Raw genomic sequence first — 22,100 nt, 5'->3', positions numbered from 1 at the left:
TATGAAATGTCTTCAACCTAGCTGTAAAGGTACTCAAGTTATCGTGTTTACACAGACAGACACACAGACAGACACACAGACATACGGACAAGATTGCAAAATTATGTTTTTCCGTATCAATGAAGTGTAAAACAGCGAGAGTTGTAAAAATCTCGATTTTTTTTTGCACTATTACAAGACTTTCTCTATACTTCGTATATATAAGAAAGTAAAAATTGTAAATCAACGAAAAAATTGGTTTTATATTTGAAAGATTTTTAATGCTACACTGTAACAATACTACCCGCTAACATTAATTATTATATATAAAGTGAACACCAGAAGTTCGATAATTAATGTTTTAATTCAGTAATTGTGTAGATATGTGTCGCTCTTATTAACAAAGTGAATGTTTTTGCATACATTTGCATACAGCCTCTAATTAGATTCCGCATACTAGACCGAAGGATTTTTTAAAGCGCTTTAAACAGTTGTCTTTGCAACTCGATTCTTTACACGTTTTTTTAAGCTAAACTGCATGTATTGTTGAAAGCTGCTAAATCACAATGTTTTGATTTTTTTAAAAATGCGATCCTAATCCGTAGCTCATATCAAGTAGACCCCCACCCGAATTTGGCATAAAGTATAAATGTTAAAATTTAATGTATATGCAAAACTAAACTACATAAATTGTAAAATAAATTTTATTAACATCTAACTCAGTATATAAAAGCATACATTTTATAAGATTTATTTTATAAAAATAGTTTAAAGTACGCCGTTAAATTATTTGGAATAGATGAATATGTTGACTAGCAGATGTTTTTATCATTTGGAAGAATGTATAGCCATTTGTAAAATAGTGCAACCACATGTCAAATAATGCAACCATCTCTCAAATCGTGCAACCATCTGTCAATGCGTGCAACCATCAGTCAAATGGTTGCACGAATGGTCCAACCATCTGTAAAATCGTGCAACCATCATTCAAATAGTGTAACCATCTGTCAAATATTGCAACTATCTATTAATTGGTATAATCATCTGTCAAATAATGCACCATCTGTCAATTAGTACAACCATCTGTCAATGTGTGCAACCATCCGTCAAATAATGCACCATCTGTTAAATAGTACAACCATCTGTCAATATGTGCAACCATCCGTCAAATAATGCACCATCTGTCAAATAGTACAACCATCTGTCAAATAATAGCCATCTGTCTGTGTTAAACTATTGGAGTGCTGCCTTCATACCTACAGTGTTATCTACTGCTAATCAGTGCTACACTCTAGTAGTGCTTCCCTCTGACAGACAGTGCTACCTTCTGACAGATAGTACTGCCGTCTAACAATGCTACCTCTAACAATGCTACACTCTAACAATGCTACACTCTAACAATGCTACACTCTAACAATGCTACACTCTAACAATGCTACCTCTAACAAAGCTACACTCTAACAATGCTACCCCTAACAAAGCTACACTCTAACAATGCTACCTCTAACAAAGCTACACCCTAACAATGCTACCTCTAACAATGCTACACTCTAACAATGCTACCTCTAACAAAGCTACCTCTAACAAAGCTACACCCTAACAATGCTAACTCTAACAATGCTACACCCTAACAATGCTACCTCTAACAATGCTACACTCTAACAATGCTACCTCTAACAATGCTACACTCTAACAATGCTACACTCTAACAATGCTACCTCTAACAATGCTACACTCTAACAATGCTACCTCTAACAATGCTACACTCTAACAATGCTACACTCTAACAATGCTACCTCTAACAATGCTACACTCTAACAATGCTACACTCTAACAATGCTACACTCTAACAATGCTACACTCTAACAATGCTACACTCTAACAATGCTACACTCTAACAATGCTACCCCTAACAAAGCTACACTCTAACAATGCTACCTCTAACAATGCTAAACTCTAACAATGCTACACTCTAACAATGCTACCTCTAACAATGCTACCTCTAACAATGCTACACTCTAACAATGCTACACTCTAACAATGCTACACTCTAACAATGCTACCTCTAACAATGCTACCTCTAACAATGCTACACTCTAACAATGCTACACTCTAACAATGCTACACTCTAACAATGCTACACTCTAACAATGCTACCTCTAACAAAGCTACACTCTAACAATGCTACCCCTAACAAAGCTACACTCTAACAATGCTACCTCTAACAAAGCTACACCCTAACAATGCTACCTCTAACAATGCTACACTCTAACAATGCTACCTCTAACAAAGCTACCTCTAACAAAGCTACACCCTAACAATGCTAACTCTAACAATGCTACACCCTAACAATGCTACCTCTAACAATGCTACACTCTAACAATGCTACCTCTAACAATGCTACACTCTAACAATGCTACACTCTAACAATGCTACCTCTAACAATGCTACACTCTAACAATGCTACCTCTAACAATGCTACACTCTAAAAATGCTACACTCTAACAATGCTACCTCTAACAATGCTACACTCTAACAATGCTACACTCTAACAATGCTACACTCTAACAATGCTACACTCTAACAATGCTACACTCTAACAATGCTACACTCTAACAATGCTACCCCTAACAAAGCTACACTCTAACAATGCTACCTCTAACAATGCTAAACTCTAACAATGCTACACTCTAACAATGCTACCTCTAACAATGCTACCTCTAACAATGCTACACTCTAACAATGCTACACTCTAACAATGCTACACTCTAACAATGCTACCTCTAACAATGCTACCTCTAACAATGCTACACTCTAACAATGCTACACTCTAACAATGCTACCTCTAACAATGCTACACTCTAACAATGCTACACTCTAACAATGCTACACTCTAACAATGCTACACTCTAACAATGCTACCTCTAACAATGCTACCTCTAACAATGCTACCTCTAACAATGCTACACTCTAACAATGCTACACTCTAACAATGCTACACTCTAACAATGCTACACTCTAACAATGCTACACTCTAACAATGCTACACTCTAACAATGCTACACTCTAACAATGCTACCTCTAACAATGCTACCTCTAACAATGCTACCTCTAACAATGCTACCTCTAACAATGCTACCTCTAACAAAGCTACACTCTAACAATGCTACCTCTAACAATGCTACACTCTAACAATGCTACACTCTAACAATGCTACACTCTAACAATGCTACACTCTAACAATGCTACACTCTAACAATGCTACACTCTAACAATGCTACACTCTAACAATGCTACCTCTAACAAAGCTACACTCTAACAATGCTACCTCTAACAAAGCTACACCCTAACAATGCTACCTCTAACAAAGCTACACTCTAACAATGCTACCTCTAACAAAGCTACACTCTAACAATGCTACACTCTAACAATGCTACACTCTAACAAAGCTACACTCTAACAATGCTACCTCTAACAAAGCTACACTCTAACAATGCTACCCCTAACAAAGCTACACTCTAACAATGCTAACTCTAACAATGCTGAAAAAAGTGGTACCCTCTTACAGACAGTGCTACCCTCTGACACAGTGCTACACTCTAACAAAGCTACCCACTGACAGACAGTACTGCCGTCTAACAATGCTACCTCTAACAATGCTGAAAAAATACTACTCTCTTACAGACAGTGCTACCATCTGTCAGACAGAGCTACCTCCTGCCATACAGTGCTACCCTCTCACAATGCTACCCCGTCACATATATTGCTAATCCCTGGCTGAAGCAAACAGCAAGACTTTATTTTCTGGCTTCATGGTGACGATAGGTACTCGCCGTACTTCATTCTTCTGATCCACAGATAGCTTAAATCTGAAGATAGATCGAATAAATAGTATAGTAAGACGTAACATTAAGTTCAAAAGAAAAAGAATAACTTTCTAGTTATGTATTTGAATAATAAACTTTAAACTTTTCGAACTTGTTTTTTAGCGCAATTTCCATACGGACAATTGCGATTATTAACTCGTCATTTCTGGATGTATCTCCTCCTCAACGAAGCAATATCGAGGACTAGTTCCAAGGCAAATATGTTAAGCAAGTTCCAAGGATGATTGTGGGCCAAAAAAATTCCCGGAATTCCTTCCTGGATTTCCCGGAAAAGCCAAAAAACCTCGAACAAAGGCAGTTTTTTGGTCCATATCTCGGCAACCAGACCACTTAGCGACTTGAAACATTTACCAATCGATTCCTGCCATAATTTAGAACAATATTGCCGAAGAAAGTTTTCAAAAATATCCTTTCGTTCGGTCACAAAAAATTAATTAAGATTTTTTAAACTGAGCATCGTATAGGCCTAGGATGATATTTTTAATTTAAACTGAGCATCGTGTAGGTTTTTAGCGCAAAAAAATATCCTTTCGTTCGGTCACAAAAAATAAAAAATTGTTACGGATAACATAAGGAAATTGCGCTTAAATTATCACTAGACTTTTTATTAACTTGTTTTTTATATCCAAATCTAAAAGGCTGTTAAAAGTATTTTTTTTTCAAAATCATGAAATATATTGCAACAAAGTGCAGCTATACTTCTATTATGTGACAACAAATAAATTTTCCAGTTTTGGCAACAAAAATGTAACTTACTTGCTAATTATTCTGGCTATTGTTGTCTTCATTTCATTCATAGCGAAGTTCTGGCCTATACAGTTTCTGTTAAAAATTTAAAAATTTTAATATTTAACATTTTTTTTTTACATTTCACAATTTTAACATTTTTAACTTTTTTTTTAACATTTGACATTTTTAATATTTCAAAATTTTAACATTTCAAAATTTAACATTTCAATATTTTAACATTTTAACATCCCCAATACCTGACCTATTTCATAGACTAATAATCTACTTTTTGAACTCTTGATAAAAACGAGTTCAAAAAGTAGACTGTGGATATAAAGTCGAATCAAGATTTATCTTTGCATAGATTGCTTCACCACTAGGGCAAAGAACAACGCACTCAAGTCTAGCGTATAGCTCATGATTGGATATTGAACCTTTCAGCCACGTACACATCAGATAACCTAATTAAAAGCTGAGGCTGACCTTGACCCCGCGGAGAACGGAAGGAACTGGAACGGATCCATGTTGGCCTGGTTGTCTGGGTGAAACCTCTCTGGGTTGTAAACGTGTGGATCCTCCCAAATGTGTGGATTGTGGTGTAGTATCCACAGCTGGATTGCAACTCTGGTCCCTATAAGATGAATGTGTATGAGAAGTATAATTGTGTTAAAGATTTTTCTTAGTGCTCAGAAGTTATTTACGTAATATGTTTATTTACATACTCAGCTAAGTTAGATTTAAAAAGAGATTTACTGACTGCTTGCATTTTCCTAAAATTAAATTACAGTTGTTTACACGAGAAAACCATGGTTACCTGGCGGAAGTACATGCCCATTAATCTCGCACTCTTCTACCGTAGTCCTCTCGATAAATGGAACAGCTGAGTGGAGCCTCAGTCCCTCTTTGATGCACATCGTTGTGAACTCCAGCTTTGGTAGATCATTCCTGAAGAATACATCACAATACGTTCAACTTTCTTAATAGTGTAATAACTAATAGTGGGTCATAATATTGTCTTTCTAACTAGCATACACATCATTATTTTTTCGCAAGTGCCCACAGACACATTGGGCAGATCAATTCGAATTCACCTGTTTCAGTGACCTCGGCATATAAAGGCTAGTTCCATACTGTGAGTTGGGTACCCATCAGAGCTGGTGGACTCAAAAATGTCTAGCGGTTTGACTTCCCAGAACCGAAATCGAGATTTTTACATACATTGTTGTGAAAATAAGATTAAGTTTAAGGATGAAGGTGAGTAAAACAAGTCGACTGACCAGTCCAGATGCTCCCTGCCGTCCAATAAAACAAGTCGAATGACCAGTCCAGATGCTCCCTGCCGTCCAATATAACAAGTCGACTGACCAGTCCAGATACTTAATGCCGTCCAATAAAACAAGTCGACTGACCAGTCCAGATGCTCCCTGCCGTCCAATAAAACAAAACGACTGACCAGTCCAGATGCTCCCTGCCGTCCAATAAAACAAGTCAACTGACCAGTCCAGATGCTCCCTGCCGTCCAATAAAACAAGTCAACTGACCAGTCCAGATGCTCCCTGCCGTCCAATAAAACAAAACGACTGACCAGTCCAGATGCTCCCTGCCGTCCAATAAAACAAGTCAACTGACCAGTCCAGATACTTAATGCCGTCCAATAAAACAAGTCGACTGACCAGTCCAGATGCTCCCTGCCGTCCAATAAAACAAGTCGACTGACCAGTCCAGATGCTCCCTGCCGTCCAATAAAACAAGTCAACTGACCAGTCCAGATGCTCCCTGCCGTCCAAGACGTCCTTGACCTCGTCGTAAATCCTCTCCTGGTGCTCTGGGTGTTTGGCCAGCTCGTACAGTGTCCACGTCATCCCGCTGGCCGTCGTGTCGTGGCCTGGTAGATGGAGGGGAATAGGGCTGGTAAGTAGGTCACAACCAGTTCTACGGCTCAATAAAACCTGCATGAGCCATAGAACTGGTTGGTGACCTACTTACCAGCCCTATTCATGGGAACCTGGGTAGCCAGTTACTACATTCTAGTTAGCAGGTGTAGGGGAATAAGTGGGTACCTGGAGCTACCTTCTAGCTAGTAGTTGTAGGGGAATACATAGGTACTGGGGTAGCCTGTGGCTACCTTCTAATTAGTAGTAAGGGAATACATGGGTACCTGGGTAGCCACTAGCTACCTTCTAACCAGTAGTTGTAGGAAATTATATGGGTACCACAGTAGCCGTAGATACCTTCAAACAAGAAAGTGTCCACCTCGTTTCGTATCTCTAACGCCGTCATTCCATTGCCGTCTTCATCTCGTGCTGTGAGAAGTGTGTCTAAGAAATCCTTGACCTTCCTGTTAGAGACTTGCACAGAAGAGCTCTCCTGGGTTAGGAAAGTATATTAATAGAAACAAAAGGAAATAAATTTTGTTGCCATTATATAATGTGTAGACCGCATTAATTTTTGAGCTAGTAGAGATGTAGTGTTAACGCAGACATTTTTTTTAATATGTAGTTCATTTTAATTTTTAAATTTAATATAATAGTGTTTAAATAGTATGTGCATATGTTAATCTAGCAATTAACAAGTGTACTTAGTAAGCCATTCAAACAAAGACAGTGAACATCTGTTAAAATTCTTTCTCTTACCGATTTTTGTTTCTTTTAGCAATATGTTCTTTTTCACTCATCAATACGTACCATTATTTTACTTTATTTTAGCGATAATTTTTATCCTTACTCACCAATTCTTTTTTAGCGATAATTTCTTGCACTACTCACCAATTCTTTCTTTCTTTTAGCGATAATTTCTTCCGCCACGGCGTGTGCCACGTCACAAAGTTTGTAGAACTTTCTCCCGTGTTCCGTGAAGCTGTACAGGAACTCAATGTGATAACGGGGCTTTCTGTGGGAGAAAATACGGCTATAGTGAGGCGGATGGGCTTCCATAGATGGGAGAAAATACGGCTATAGTGAGGCAGATGGGCTTCCATATATCGGAGAAAATACGGCTATAGTGAAGCGGATGGGCTTCCATAGATGGGAGAAAATACTGCTATAGTGAGGCGGATGGGCTTCCATATATGGGGAGATAGCAGGGGGATAGTTGAGACTGACTAGCTTTCTCAATGGGGGAGGAGCCGGCCCGCGGCATAACATACGCCGCTATTTAGTTGTTTCTAATTTTCAATAATTCATAATTTGTGAATTCGACAGTACCAACGCTGACACTGAAAATATTTCTTTAAAACACTATAAGTAGCTCGTTAAGGACCATAACCCCCCCCCCTTCCTTCCCCCCCCCCCCCCCTACGTTTAAAATCGTTGGCTCTGCTTGTAAACATTTAGAGTGAACACAGCTCACTAAAACCATGTAGGGGTGGGGAGGTAGGGAGAGCGTTTGCAGCTTGTTTTCTAACGGCTCGAAGAGGAGAATTATATATAGAGATAGTGAGGCGGATGGGCTTCCATAGATGGGAGAAAATACGGCTATAGTGAGGCGGATGGGCTTCCATAGATAAGAGAAAATACGGCTATAGTGTGGCGGATGGGCTTCTATAGATGGGAGAGATAGCAGGGGATAGTTGAGACTGTTTTTCTGGGGGAGAAAATACGGCTATAGTGAGGCGGATGGGTTTCCATATATGGGAGAAATAGCAGGGGAGAGTTGAGACTGACTTTCTAGGGGAGAGAATACGGCTATAGTGAGGCAGATGGGCTTCCATAGATGAGGGAGATAGCAGGGGAGAGTTGAGACTGACTTTCTAGGGGAGAGAATACGGCTATAGTGAGGCAGATGGGCTTCCATAGATGAGGGAGATAGCAGGGGGATAGTTGAGACTGGCTTAATAATACAGGATTATAGTATTTCAAAGGGGCTTTCTGTGACTTACATTATAATTATAGTAACTCAAGGGGGTTTTCTGTGCTAAAACTGGTTATAGTAAGGGAAATTGGCTTCCGTGGGCGGAAGGGAGGATTGAGATGGAAGAGTCGGGAATATTTGGACAAAAGGGCTTTCTGTCAACGCCAGTAGGGTAATATTAACGCAAAAGGTTCTGTGTGTGTGATAGTAGGCATTAGAATGGTAAAGTCCCTTTCTGGGAATAAGAGTATAGGAAATGAAGGACAAAGGGAGCTTATGTTGGCGTCAGAAGGGCAACTGTGTGAGCTTTTGAAAGTTTGAGGCAAATGCATTCTAAATGGCGGACGATAGTTGGGTGGTATCAAAACAAATGTGCTTTAGTGGTGTCGAAAGTAAAGCAATAGTGCGTCAAATTAATTGGCTTTTGTTGGGTGGGACGATAGTGGGACACTTGCAGACTAAAGAAGTTTTCTTCCAATTGCGATCTTTCCCAAAAGATGGTGCTATAAGAAAGTTTTATTGGAGTTGAGAGCTTCATATTAATGGATTTTGAATATTATTAAACGTTTGAAGCGAGGTTTAATAATCATTTTGCGTATGTGAGATAAAAGTTATTGCACTTAGAAATATTTATTGTAAATTTTCTAAATTACTTACATTGCCCTGTCTGCCCATAAAGCCTGTAGTTCTCCTATAGCGGCGGAATATGAGTTCACTGACCTGTATACAAATGCAATACAAAATAATCCATTAAAACATCACATCTAAATGCCAACATGCTCAAACACACTCCCAGCAGTAACACTGTACTCACTCATCAAGCTGACAATTGGACTGGTAAGAAAACGCACATCTCAGGATGACGTCAAGAGCATCCAAGTTGATGAGTGAGTAGATGTCAAACGGTTCTTTTTTCTTGGACAATTTTTGCATTTTGTTCTAAAAAAAAATAAAGTTAGTTGTTATACATTTCCTACCTTAAATTTGGGTAATTGTGGTTACCGCCTAAAATTATTATTTAACCCGTTCCAGTGAGACTTGGACTATGAATTAAGAAAGAAATTTTAAGTTGTATACCTATCTTCTTCTATATATATAGTTCTCTTCATGGGGACCATACGAGACACCAAGCAGCTTAGCCACCACCCTCATCCCCACCTGTCAGATGAGCTATGGTTCACTCCGAATGTTTACAATAGTAGAGCCGGTTCGAATAAGATACGGCAATTAGGGGCGGATAATTTTGTTTTTAAACGATTTGAAACTAAGGGAAGATAAGTTCTGCTTGATATTTTCATTGTCTTCTGTTAACGGTTGCTTTCACTGGGTGGGGTGGGGTGGGGGGAGTAGGGGAGACAGGGGGTGGGGTAGTCTCGAATTCACAAATTATGAACTGCTGATAAGTAGAAAATAAAACAACTAGGCTATTTAGCAGCGTATGCTACGTCGCGGGTCAGCTCTTTCTTTTCTTAAATTAGTTGTTAACAGAGAAGTTATTCGGTGTTCATAGATTTTTCCGATCAAAATTAAGACAAGAATGAAACACGAAGCCAAACAGAAGGTCTCGAGTTCGGATCCCGAGGTCAGTGAAACATGGAGTCACCTCGGTTCTGATGGGTACAGGACTCACGTTAGTGAATGTAGAATTGATTAGTCTTAGAACTGACCACACTATCCCTTTTTATCCCAAGGTTACTGAAAAAGTTAAGCTTTACCTCATGCAAAATAGCGTAGAAGAAAAATAATCACGTAACAAAATATTCTGGGCTCTTTATTAGGATGTTTATATCTCACATTGCAAACGAAACTAATGGTAATTATAAAGCAAATGTTTATATAGATGCAGGCCTATGTGGTGAATAATGTTTCAATTAAATTCTAAAAATAATTTTTAAGAATCATTTTAAATTAATTATTTTTCAAATTAATTAATTTTGTATAGGCTTGCGTCTTTTTTTATTAGTATTATTATTTGAATGTGATAACTCACGAGCATAATGTCAGCGCACGTGTTGTAAATGTCCACATACTGTTTGAGAATGTCGAAATGGAAGGCGGGGGTCAGCAGACGACGACTTCTCGCCCATTTCCCGCCGTTGGAGATCAGCAAGCCCTCGCCTAGCCAGCGTAAGCCCATGTCGTAGGGCGTGGACAGGATGGAACCACGTGACTTGGCCGCTGTGGGGGGGGAATAAATGGGAGTATGGGAGGGTGTGTGATTGTATGGGGAGGGGGGTAGGATGCGTGATGAGTGAGCAAGATGTGTGATGAGGGGGGAGGGTGTGTGTTGTGGGGTAGGATGTGTGGTGAGTGTTGGCGTGATGTGTGATGAGTGGGGAGAATGTGGGGTGAGAAGGAAGGATGTGTGATGAGGGGGGTGTGGTGAGTGGGATGGTATTATACCCGATGACAAGGAGTGAGCATGGAGAAGGAAGAAGATGTGCGATGAAAATTACAAAATAAAGACAACGATTTCCATATGGGCAGTTTCGATTATGGATAATATTAATTTTTATTATATGCTTAAGAAAATCAGCTTATCAGACTTACCTGATGATTTTAGTATGGGCCGTATCGATTCTGGATGGTAGGCCACGATTACTGGCGTTACTGGTCCAATCCACTCCACATGACAGTAACAGTTTTTCTGTGCCTTCACGAAGTTGAACGCCATGCCCTCCTCATTGTTCCCCGGGAACTGTTGACATCATCATTACATCAGCTTTATATCGTTATTGGACAACTGGTATATATATGCATGTCCCCTGTAGGACTTACACTTTGTAAACATACCATACACTGTTTACACAATATCAAATGCTCTTCTATACGTTTTGAAAAATAGAATTTACAATATGACAGCTGAGAAATGGTACCTGCGTCCATGACTTCGGCGATTGAACTGATAGTTTCCTTACACTACTTACAACAGACAATGTTCCCTACACTACTTACACCTTGCAATGTTCCCTCCATTACTTATACCGTGCAATGTTCCCTACACTACTTACACCGCGCAATGTTCCCTCCATTACTTACACCATGTAAGGTTCCCTACACTACTTACACCATACAATGTTTCCTACACTAATTACAGCGTACAATGTTCCCTACACTACTTACACCATGTAATGTTCCCTCAACTACTTACACCATACAATGTTCCCTACACTAATTACAGCGTACAATGTTCCCTACACTACTTACACCTTGCAATGTTCCCTCCATTACTTACACCGTGCAATGTTCCCTACACTACTTACACCGCGCAATGTTCCCTCCATTACTTACACCATGTAAGGTTCCCTACACTACTTACACCATACAATGTTTCCTACACTAATTACAGCGTACAATGTTCCCTACACTACTTACACCATGTAATGTTCCCTCAACTACTTACACCATGCAATGTTCCCAACACTAATTACAGCGTACAATGTTCCCTACACTACTTACACCATGTAATGTTCCCTACACTACTTACAGCGTACAATGTTCCCTACACTACTTACAGCGTACAATGTTCCCTACACTACTTATACAATGCAATGTTTCCTACACTACTTATACAGTGCAATGTTCTCTACATTACTTATACATTGCAAAATGTTCCGTACACTACTTATACAGTGCAATGTTCCCTACACTACTTACACCATGCAATGTTCCCTACACAACTTACTGCGTGCAATGTTCCCGTAGTATACCTATAATCCGCTGCTATGGGTAGCTGAAAAAACAGTTTCCTGTACTGAATGTTTCTCCTCACGTACCTCACCACAACAAACGTCACAACAGCTATAGCCACATACAGCAACAACATCTTCAATTCTCCTTACTAACTTGGTTACTAATCAGTTCTTGTTTCTTCGCAAGGGTGTTGTGGTTTGATGCTAAAAAAAATAAAACACATTGGAATGGTCAACCTCAAGATTTAATTTTTTTTTTAAACTGTATTTCTGTCTAAAATATTAATTATAATTATAAAATATAAAAGATAAATTGATCAACATGTATTTGGTTTACATAAATATGTTTAAAAACTCATAACGTTCACTTTTAAAGACATTACTTTTTAGAATGCAGAAGTGTGATGTTACACTCCCCACCCCTCACTCTCGTCACAAAACGTCACAAAATGCGAACTTCGCTACCCCATCCTTGGAGTGTAACGTCATCATTTTTATTGTTCGACATTTACCTTTTGTAGAAGGATTCTATTGATCTCAATTTTGCTCCGCGAAGTATTTTTTTTTACCACCTATTTAGATCTATGATATGCGTACTACACAACCTTCCTAAATTCCAGAATGCCATAGTCATAGTTTCTTTCAGGCATCTCCGTCCCCCCACCCTCCTCCGTAAGAACGTCTACCGCCCCCCCCCCCCCCCCCCCCCGCTTATTACACGAAATTAATTTATAGAGAAAATATATAGCCTTACCAGTGTCCGCCCCTCCCCCGAAATTTTAGTACACCCCCAAAAATTACAAGTGCCCCCCCCCCCCCCCCCCCCCCCAAAAAAAAAATAAAGTCTGGAAGAAACACTGGTCGTAGTTAGATAAACGATCAGTAAACGTCCAAAAAAAAAACAAAAAAAAAACCATAATCACAAGTTTTTTTTTTAAACAAATGAATTTCCTGGTTCGAAATATTACATGTGTGTCAATGTAAGCTAAAACAAACGATGGTAACATTGTAAAACAAAAAAAAAGTTCAAAGAATTAAAAAATGTGTATGTTTTTCTTGGGTTGTAATAGACTGTTGAGATTTGAGATATAAGCCCATTCTCATGTAATGTTCAACTAAATCATATGGCATGATTACATGCAAACCCATTTCCCAGACTGTATATACACATTTTTTAACAAAACTGTAGATACATTAAATAAGCCTTCCTACTATGTACATGTAATGCTTATTTAGATAGCATTCTCACAATTAAACAAAGCGGGTACTACTGTTTTTATGGTGTGTATTTGACGTAACCCCACTCTAAGCTGCAGTAGCGTAGTGAGGGGGGGGGGGGGGGGGGGGGCGGGGGGACATATGTCCCCGGGCGCCGATCTTAGGGGGCGCCAAAATGGGTTGGAAAAATATATTGAAAGGTTGAGGGGGGTGCAAATCGATAGTTTGAAAGGGGGGGGTGCAAATCGAAATCTCGAGGGGGGGGGGGGTGCAAACCGAAAGTCTGAAGGGGGGTGCAAATCAAAATCTTGAGGGGGGGTGGGGGGTGCAAAATCGAAAGTTTGAGGGTGGGTGCAAATCGAAATCTCGAGGGGGGGGTGCAAATCGAAAAGTTTGTCCCCGGGCGCCGGGAAGGGTCGCTACGCCCCTCTGAAACTATGTAAGGGGGTCATCCAAAAATGACGTCACGCTTTTTGGACGATTTTTACCTCCCCCCCCCTCCGTCACACGTCGTCACAAAAAGCCAGACCCCCCCCTAAAATGACGTCACACCTCAGACTACAACCCCCCCACCCTCAAAATTGCAGTTAAATTTTGTTTTAAAACATCGATATTTTTTCTAAAAATCTTGTCTGAACTCTGTCAAAATAGTGTAATTTTAATTAATTCCTATTACAATTTATTAAAAACAGTTTTCTAAAACGCAAAATAACGTCTAAAATTCGTTTTTTAATATTGTTTTTTTATAATGCAAAAGTGTGACGTCGCACCATCTGAAACCTCCCCCCCCCTCCCCCTCATCACACACCGTCACAAAATTACGGACCCCCCTCCCCCTACGAGTGTGACGTCATTTATGGACGACCCTTAAATCATTTTCTTTAATTCGTACTTCAAATTGTTTACTTTTACCCTACGTTGGGATTGTTTAACATAACGTGTAATACACATGGGATGCTGAAACTTGCAGGGACTAAATTTTAATTATTTAAAAATATGCCATGAGCAGTAGCACGCGGGGGAGGATGGGTGGGGCGCCGACCCTAGGGCGCGCCCAACGGAATAGAAAAACAAATATTAAATGCAGTTTTTTCGGGCCGTATGAATGAATTATACACAGTCGAGGATAAGGATACAGACTGCTACATGGCTTTAAGGAATTCTTTGACTATTTTCAACATCAATTGGTGTGACACCAAATAAAAATTTACTGACGTACAGTGATTGGTAAATAGCGCCATACCTTTCCAAATGGGGGGAGAGGGGGTGGTGAAATAGACGCTTTTTTCGCCAACAAGAGTAACTTCATCTACATGGGGTGGGGGTGTAGAACTTGTTAGTCCTTCCCCCCCCCCCCCGGGCGTCAAAATTTGTATCTAAGTCTATGAGTAGCACCAATAACAGTTATGTAATAAAAATGTCCCAAACTTTACGTAGTTCACTGGGTCAGTGGCGTAGCGAGGTCGGGTGTCACCCGGTGCGGCACTTAATGGTGACACCCCCCCCCCTCAAATTTTCGATTTGCACCCCCCCCCCTCAAACTTTTGATTTGCACACCCCCCCCCCCCTCGAAATTTCGAATAGCACCCCCCCACCCCCTCAGTTTTTCTCTATATATTTTACTATTTTTTGCCTTGGTGTCACCCCCCTAAATGGTGTCACCCGGTTTGTTCGTTGTTTGTGTTGGTTGAGGTTCTGCATGTTGTTGTTTTTTTTGTCGATGGTGAATTATGTAAATATAACGTTACAACGGGAGGTTGGGAGGGGGTGAGGTGGAGGGTAAAGAATGTGGTTTTTTTTGTCCATATGATATGAGTGCGTGACTTTGTAAATAGTCTATACTATTTATGTTATATGCTATATTACGAATAAATTATATAGAACTTCTCATTTGAAAAATACAATATTGTTCTTTAATCTAAGCATCTTATTAAAAATGTTGTAAATCAATATGTCTTCTTCTTCTTTGTTCTTAATTTTAGTGTTGGAAGGGATCTCCTTCAACCACAATTAAGTACGTGTCAACTATTTATGCGTCACTGATGCCATCTCGACCACGCGCGAGATCGACTATTTTTAGCAACGTCACAAAAATACTTCTCTCTACACTCCCCCCCCCCCATAACAAGTTAACAACCTCCCACCCCTCCCCCATCTTAGTCATAAACTTAAGACACACACCCAACCATAACACGCCACAGTTTTAATATCTTCTTCTTGTCAGATAACCCGTGACACGATTTTATGACACACGTAAAAACTTCGACTTCAATTAAAACAAAACAAATATCTATTTCTTTATTTTTAGACCCGACATACAGCGCTTGCTTCCGTGTTCTATGGACCGTAACAATAGGATTAAAGCTTTTTTTTGTTACCTGTGTAATATACCATGCAGGATATAGAATCTATTAGAAACAGGGGTTCTAAAATTTGTATTTGATGGAACTAACGCTGGGGATTTTAGTATATTATTTTTTAGTATTATTTATAAGTTTATAGATTAAGTATTAGAAATATGTAGGCCCTATATACTTTACGTTAGCCAAAATACTATTTTAAGGAAGAGAGGTTAGAATCAGGTGTTGTTATGACAAAGTTATTTCAACGCCAAAAGTTGACACATGTATATAATATAGTCTAAAAAAACAGAACAGATTTTTTTTTTAAATTCCATCTTACTAAAACTGATTATTTTCAATGAAAAAATATGTTATTTATGTAACAATCAACAGACGATAATAACATAGAGTCAAATCAATTCAAATTTTAGAACCACTAATATCAAAGCATTCTTGGTGACACGTATGAAGCCTATTCTTAGAATAATCTACTGTGATGTGAGAAAAATAAAGAAGGAACAAGGAGTATACTGTCTCAGATGGCTAACATTGTTTCAAAACACTACTTTCAAGTAGAACTGTTATGACTTAGGGCAAGCAATCTCTGTGCTGTCCCCATTTAACATGTGTATTACTTGAAACTTAAAAAAGGTGATTATTGAGAAACGACATGTTGTCATAGTCATTGCGCCACTTTTGAAAAAATGTTCTTCTTACCTCCCCACATGCATTCATCCCATAATAATATTAAGTAGGGCCTAAGCCTTGATTTATTTATTTTTTATTTTACATATGTGTTTGTATTTATTTGTATAACTATAATCCTTAGTGATTTAATCATTAAAGGATCATACCATCCTTGGTCAAACATTTATGACAATCAGGAGACAGCAAACTCTGGCCATGGGATAGGGATAGGATATCTGGTCCGGTGCAAATGTAATTTTTAAACAGTGTATAAGAAGACATAAAAAATGGGACCGAGTGGTTGGATAACAGAGCGCACGATTGCTAACACGAAAGTCCCGAGGTCGGATTCTGGTTCGTGTCAAGAGAACGTAATTGAGTCCATTCAACTCTAATGGGTACCTGACTCACGTTAGGGAAATTAAAGGAAAGGCTATGAGTCACAGAAAAAGTTGAAATTTTACTTATTTGCCCCATGGATCATTGACAAAATGGCACAGGACAGAGGACTCTGGAGATCTTTGGTAGGCGGCCCATACCCCAGCAGGGGTGACCTATGGATCGGCATATTCGAAAAGGAAACTTACTATTAATGACAAAATAATATGTGAATTTATGTGAAACATTTGGAAACAACTGACTATCGCGCTATAAAACTAGATCTGGAAAAGTTTAGTAAGTGTGCTGAGGAAATAGGCGTATGAACAGCATAACTTGGAGATATTTTATTGGCGACGAACTCGCATCCTCATCAGGGAAGATGAAGATTGAAAGTTCCCTGACGTGAGTTAGGTAACTATCAGACTTAGGAACGTTCTACTGACTTGAACCCGGACTCGAGACTTCTCGGGTTAGCAGTCTAGCTTTCTACCGCTAGGCCACGCCGCCCCATGTCACGCTTCATAATCATATTGCCTTTAAATACTGCCGTAATAAACTACCCCCCTAGCCCCCAGTCCCCACACATGGAAATACTGAAGTAGGCTGCGCTTTTTTGCCCCTAAAAAACATGAAAAACTGCAGTTAACTGTGATTGGTTTGACATGATATGATTCAGACGATTTTGAGAAATTTACATATTTGTTACAAGATTTTTTGGGATTGGAGAAAGATAACTAATCTGTCCCAAAAGTTGTACCCTCCGGCTGTGAGGCATGACAAAGAATTTACATGTTCTCTCCCGTAATAAAAGTTTAATCTTTAATTCATTCAGTTGTTGTTCAATAAAACTCTAAAAGAAACACAAAGCTTATAAAATAGCCTAGCTGGTTTTGAAAGAACAACAGTCTTTGTTGTTAGTAATGCTAAAGCTCTGAACTCTACATTGAAGATGGATTTAGAGTTAGAGCTCATGTGAATGTTGCTGTCGTGTTTAAACATTGTGGGTGGGGGAGGGGAGTGGGTGAAAGTTTTGGAATGTGACAAATGTTTGGACACGATTTCCCCCCACTACTATGTTAAACAACTCTTCTACAGGTTAGACAACTCATGTTTCAGGTTAGACAACTCACATTTCAGGTTAGACAACTCATCGCATTGTCACAATATGCTGATTAGACTGGAGAAACGAGCTACAAACGACCGTGAAAACAATTAACCAATCAGTTCACCTAGTACAAAACTAGTCGGATTAGATTGACCCATGTTTAACCGGTGTGTGACATAGGGTGCGGATTTCATCCATCGCTATCTTCGCGTGGATCTTCTTGTTTTCCATGTTGAGTGTTGTTGACGGCATAAAATTATGGCAAAATAGGACAATTTGAACCCGCCCGCTTACATAATTTCTTTCACGTATCACTCTAGGGAGGGGGAGGGGTGACCCTAGGAGAGAACAACCGAGCATGTCCACCGTCCCCTCCCTCGGACGAAATTGAAAAATATATAGAAAATCTATATGTGAAGGCCTACTCTATGCTCCTCCCCACCTGAAAGTTTTAAATGCCCCCCCCCCCCCCAACATTATTATTATGCACTTACGCTTTACACAAAATGCCAGTCGTTGGATAATTATTTCTATTCGTGTACACAATTGGTTTTTCTTTTTTACACAGAGTTTAACGCAGGAATATTAACAGTCCGTTGTGTTTTGTCCTTGCATCCATTTTCTTATTCCTCATCATCTAGAACAGGGGTCTCCAAACTACGGCCCGCGGGCCGGATGCGGCCCTCGAAGTCCTCTCATCCGGCCCGCGGAGATCTTTTTGTCCAAGGAAAAATCGTTTGTTGGTGATAGCTAAGGAACTTTGGCCAGAAAAAATCAAAGACATGCATGGAAGAAACTGGCCCCCGAACTGAAATTTGATAGTTAATGCGGCCCTCGGACTAAAAAGTTTGGAGACCCCTGATCTAGAAGTAAAAATTTCACACTCGTAGGGGGGAGGAGGTCCGTAATTTTGTGACGGTGTGTGATGAGGGGAAGGGGTGGGGGTTCAGATGGTGTGATGCGACACTTTTGCATTATAAAAGAGCAATGTTAGAGAACAAATTTTAAACGTTTTTTTTTTTTTCGCGTTTTAGAAAAACTGTTTTAATAAATTGTAATAGGAATTGATTGAAAATACTCTATCATGACAGAGTTCTGACAAGATTTTGGAAAAATATCGATTTTTTACGAAAAAAAAACCCTGCAATTTTGAGGGGGTTTGAGGTGGGACGTCATTTTAGGTGGGGGGGGGGTCTAGTTTTTTGTGACAATGTGTGACGGAGGGGAGGGGAAGGTAAAAATCGTCCAAAAAAGCGTGACGTCATTTATGGAAGATCCCTTAATTTATAGACGGACAACCCTTAGTGAAACAATAAACAAAACAACAAATTATGGTAAAAAAAAACTACATATAAAAAATATTTTCGGGCGCTTTTATAAAGTGAATTTAAAAAAAAAAAACGCACCTCAGTGTTTTTAAATTTCGAACCTTATGTTGTATGACTACATTATATAATTATTAATTAGGGGCCTTTATTTGACAGTTCACATCTTACAAAAATAAAATAAAATTTGCTCCAAATTTTGAATACTCACGTGTTGAAGTGTCTGATTAATTATACGTCCTTATAAAGTTATTTTTTATATACAGAACTTCCTTTTTATCTTAAAGTACGGGCTCACAGACTACTAGACTTTTCTATACACCTTCACAATAATCGTATGATGTTTTAAACAAGAAAGTATCTATGATCTATATGTTAAGCACTGTTTACATCCTGTTTGTGTTGGCCAATTTCATTATTAAAGGACTACACAAGCGCAGGTAAATGTTTGGTCATTAAACATTTTCCCTTCTAGATTTTTTGTATTTAAGACAAGGAGATGGGAGTGTTCACACGATAGTTTACGTTGTGTGGAAATTAGAAAGCTGACAAAGGATTGGATGAGTGGAAGGTGGGGGGGGGGGGGGGAGAAGAAAAGGCTTATGAAGTTTGAAATCTTTTACTAGGGTAGACGGGCAGTAACTTGGTAACCCAGAGGCGTATCGAGAAGGGTGGGACATATGTCCCCGGGCGCCGACCTTAGGGGGCGCCAAAATGGGTTGGAAAAACAAATCGAAAGTTTGGGGGGGGGGGATGCAAATCGAAAGTTTGAGGGGGGAGGGGGTGCAAATCGAAAGTTTGTCCCAGGGCGCCGGGAAGGATCGCTACGCCTCTGTGGTAACCTACTTAGAAGACATGACATGCTCTAGAAGGCGTTGGCTGAGACGGCGTGATGACGTGGAGACAGACCTACGGTTGCTTGGCGTCTAGATGTGACCAAAAAAAAAGCCAGCAGACAAGTCTGAGTAGAATATGGCGGTGGATCAGAGTCAAAGCCCTCTACGAGATGTAGAGCCAAAGGGATGAATGGGCTTGCTCTAGATTGTACCATCCTTAAAAATATATATTGTTGCATTTTTTTATAGCTTTCGCTGCTTAGGGGGCTCTGTGGTTGTATTAGCACACTACGTCATGTATTGTCAGAGGCGTAGCGAGGGGGGGGGGGCGGGGTACATATGTCCCCGGGCGCCGACCTTAGGGTGGGTGCAAATCGAAAGTTTGAGAGAGGGGTGCAAATGAAAAGTTCGAGGGGGGGGGGGGGTGCAAATCGAAAGTTTGAGGGAGGGGTGCAAATGAAAAGTTCGAGGGGGGGGGGCGCAAATCGAAAGTTTGTCCCCGGGCGCCGGGAGGGGTCGCTACGCCTCTGCTAAGCTGTCATAGATATCGATTCTTGCCTTGTAAATTCTATTGCTTGTTGGGAACTGCTCAAAAAACTGTAAAAACAGCTAGCTCTACCCCCTGAGTTAAATCTGAAGAGAAGGCCTACATAACTTTAAAATAATCAAAGCATTACCCTTGTTCTTACACAAACTATAACAGTAAAATGTATAAGCCTAGTAAGGCACTATAAAGAAAATAAACTTCAAATAAAAAGATTAAGTTGAGCAGCCGAAATGAAATCATGAATGAACATTTTTTTGTAGTGCGGTATTCCTTGACACAGATTTGCTTGGCTGTGTAGTCAGTTAACCGTAACACATAACCTTCACGTTAAACACGGCGCACTGACTCATTGCGACACGCTAGACCAGGGGTCTCCAAACTACGGCCCGCGGGCCGGATGCGGCCCGCGAAGTCCTCTCATCCGGCCCGCTGAAATCTTTTTGTCCTAGGAAAAATCGTTTGTTGGTGATGGCTGAGGAACTTTTGCCCAGAAAAACCAAAGACATGCAAGGAAGAAACTGGCCCCCAAACTGAAATTTGATAGTTAATGCGGCCCTCGGACTGAAAAGTTTGGAGACCCCTGCGCTAGACTATCATTAGGGTTAGTAAGCTGGTCACCAACTTGTCGTTTTCGTACTTGCCAGAGAGTGTTTTTCAAAGCCAATGTGAAAATCTGACTCTATTATTTATTAGTATCATGATTAGAAATGTTGCATTTTAGGTACTCTTGGATTTTTGAAGAGGTATTGCAGCCATGTGTATTTTTTAAAATCAATAGTAACAATGTTCACAACAATTAATTTAGTTCAAACATTTATGTCTCTCCCTGGCTAACAAGATTTACAATTTTAAGCGAGAGAGAACGAGACTTACAAACCCTATTATAAACGCTCTTATATAACTATTCACCGTACTGGTGTAAAATATCACAACACTTGTTTCGTATCGCTTACCTTATATTACTTATTAGGTTAGAGTCCACGATCTGGCTATCAGTATGGGGTACGCATCTTTACACAGGCTTGCGCTTACTAATGTGGTTTTACTATAATAACCATGAACAATCTTCCTTATTTATCTAACTAGGTCAATAGGGTTAAAAGATATAACGATTTTTTTTAAGGACTGCAGTAACTGTTTCAGTTCGTAAATGCGGGTTATAGTTTGTTGATTAGGGAAGGTTGTTTTATGTGAATGGAGAGTTGTGATATTGGCGATAAGACAAGGTCATTGAAATTGTTACAGAAATTATTTTTTTTTAAATTAGCTTTAGGGGTCGTCCATAGAAGACGCCATGCTTTTATAAACCATTTTTAAAACGATGTTACCTCACCCCGTCATCCCACATCGAACATAGAACTATGGAGGAAAGCTAGGCAGGAGCCATTGGGTGTGCAAATAAGGAGGAGGAAGTGGCGCTGGGTGGGTCACACACTGCGAAAGGCTCACCCAAATGTTACACGCCAAGCGCTTGAGTGGAACCCCCAGGGAAAGCGGAAAAGAGGGCGCCCAAGACAGACCTG

General features: G+C 39.8%; 1 protein-coding gene across 2 annotated transcripts; it reads right to left on the bottom strand.

Moving 5' to 3' along the window:
- Positions 1–3,238: 3,238 nt before the first annotated feature.
- Positions 3,239–21,629, bottom strand: LOC131939255 (ultra-long-chain fatty acid omega-hydroxylase). 2 transcript variants are annotated; one of them, XM_059297457.1, is made up of 13 exons: positions 21,531–21,629; positions 12,130–12,340; positions 10,995–11,142; positions 10,435–10,622; positions 9,259–9,383; positions 9,102–9,164; positions 7,361–7,484; positions 6,827–6,962; positions 6,357–6,480; positions 5,410–5,540; positions 5,079–5,226; positions 4,623–4,688; positions 3,239–3,848 (listed from the first exon to the last, which is right to left on the bottom strand). In XM_059297457.1, the coding sequence occupies exons 2-13, from the start codon at positions 12,268–12,270 to the stop codon at positions 3,746–3,748; spliced, it is 1,497 nt and encodes a 498-aa protein (XP_059153440.1). In that variant the 5' UTR covers positions 12,271–12,340; positions 21,531–21,629; the 3' UTR covers positions 3,239–3,745. The 2 variants fall into 2 exon arrangements, with proteins under 2 accessions (XP_059153440.1, XP_059153439.1); XM_059297456.1 differs by lacking the exon at positions 21,531–21,629 and adding an exon at positions 19,406–19,531.
- Positions 21,630–22,100: the final 471 nt, after the last annotated feature.

The sequence above is a fragment of the Physella acuta genome, unplaced genomic scaffold, assembly GCF_028476545.2.
Source record: "Physella acuta isolate Inbredline_101_S28 unplaced genomic scaffold, ASM2847654v3 ptg000271l, whole genome shotgun sequence".
In the NCBI taxonomy this organism is placed as follows: Eukaryota; Metazoa; Mollusca; class Gastropoda; family Physidae; genus Physella; species Physella acuta.
Note: the sequence above shows the minus strand (reverse complement) of the source record. Positions and strands in the feature narration are given on the sequence as shown.

What these genes read in the sequence shown, in the direction of transcription:
- LOC131939255 (XM_059297457.1), bottom strand. Translation starts at nt 12,270, where the DNA reads ATGTTGTTGCTGTATGTGGCTATAGCTGTTGTGACGTTTGTTGTGGTG. An exon ending in TGGGCATGTACTTCCGCCAG is followed by an intron (nt 5,227 to 5,409) that starts GTAACCATGGTT and finishes TTCATCTTATAG; the next exon opens with GGACCAGAGTTGCAATCCAG. An exon ending in ATAGCCAGAATAATTAGCAA is followed by an intron (nt 3,849 to 4,622) that starts GTAAGTTACATT and finishes ATCTATCTTCAG; the next exon opens with ATTTAAGCTATCTGTGGATC.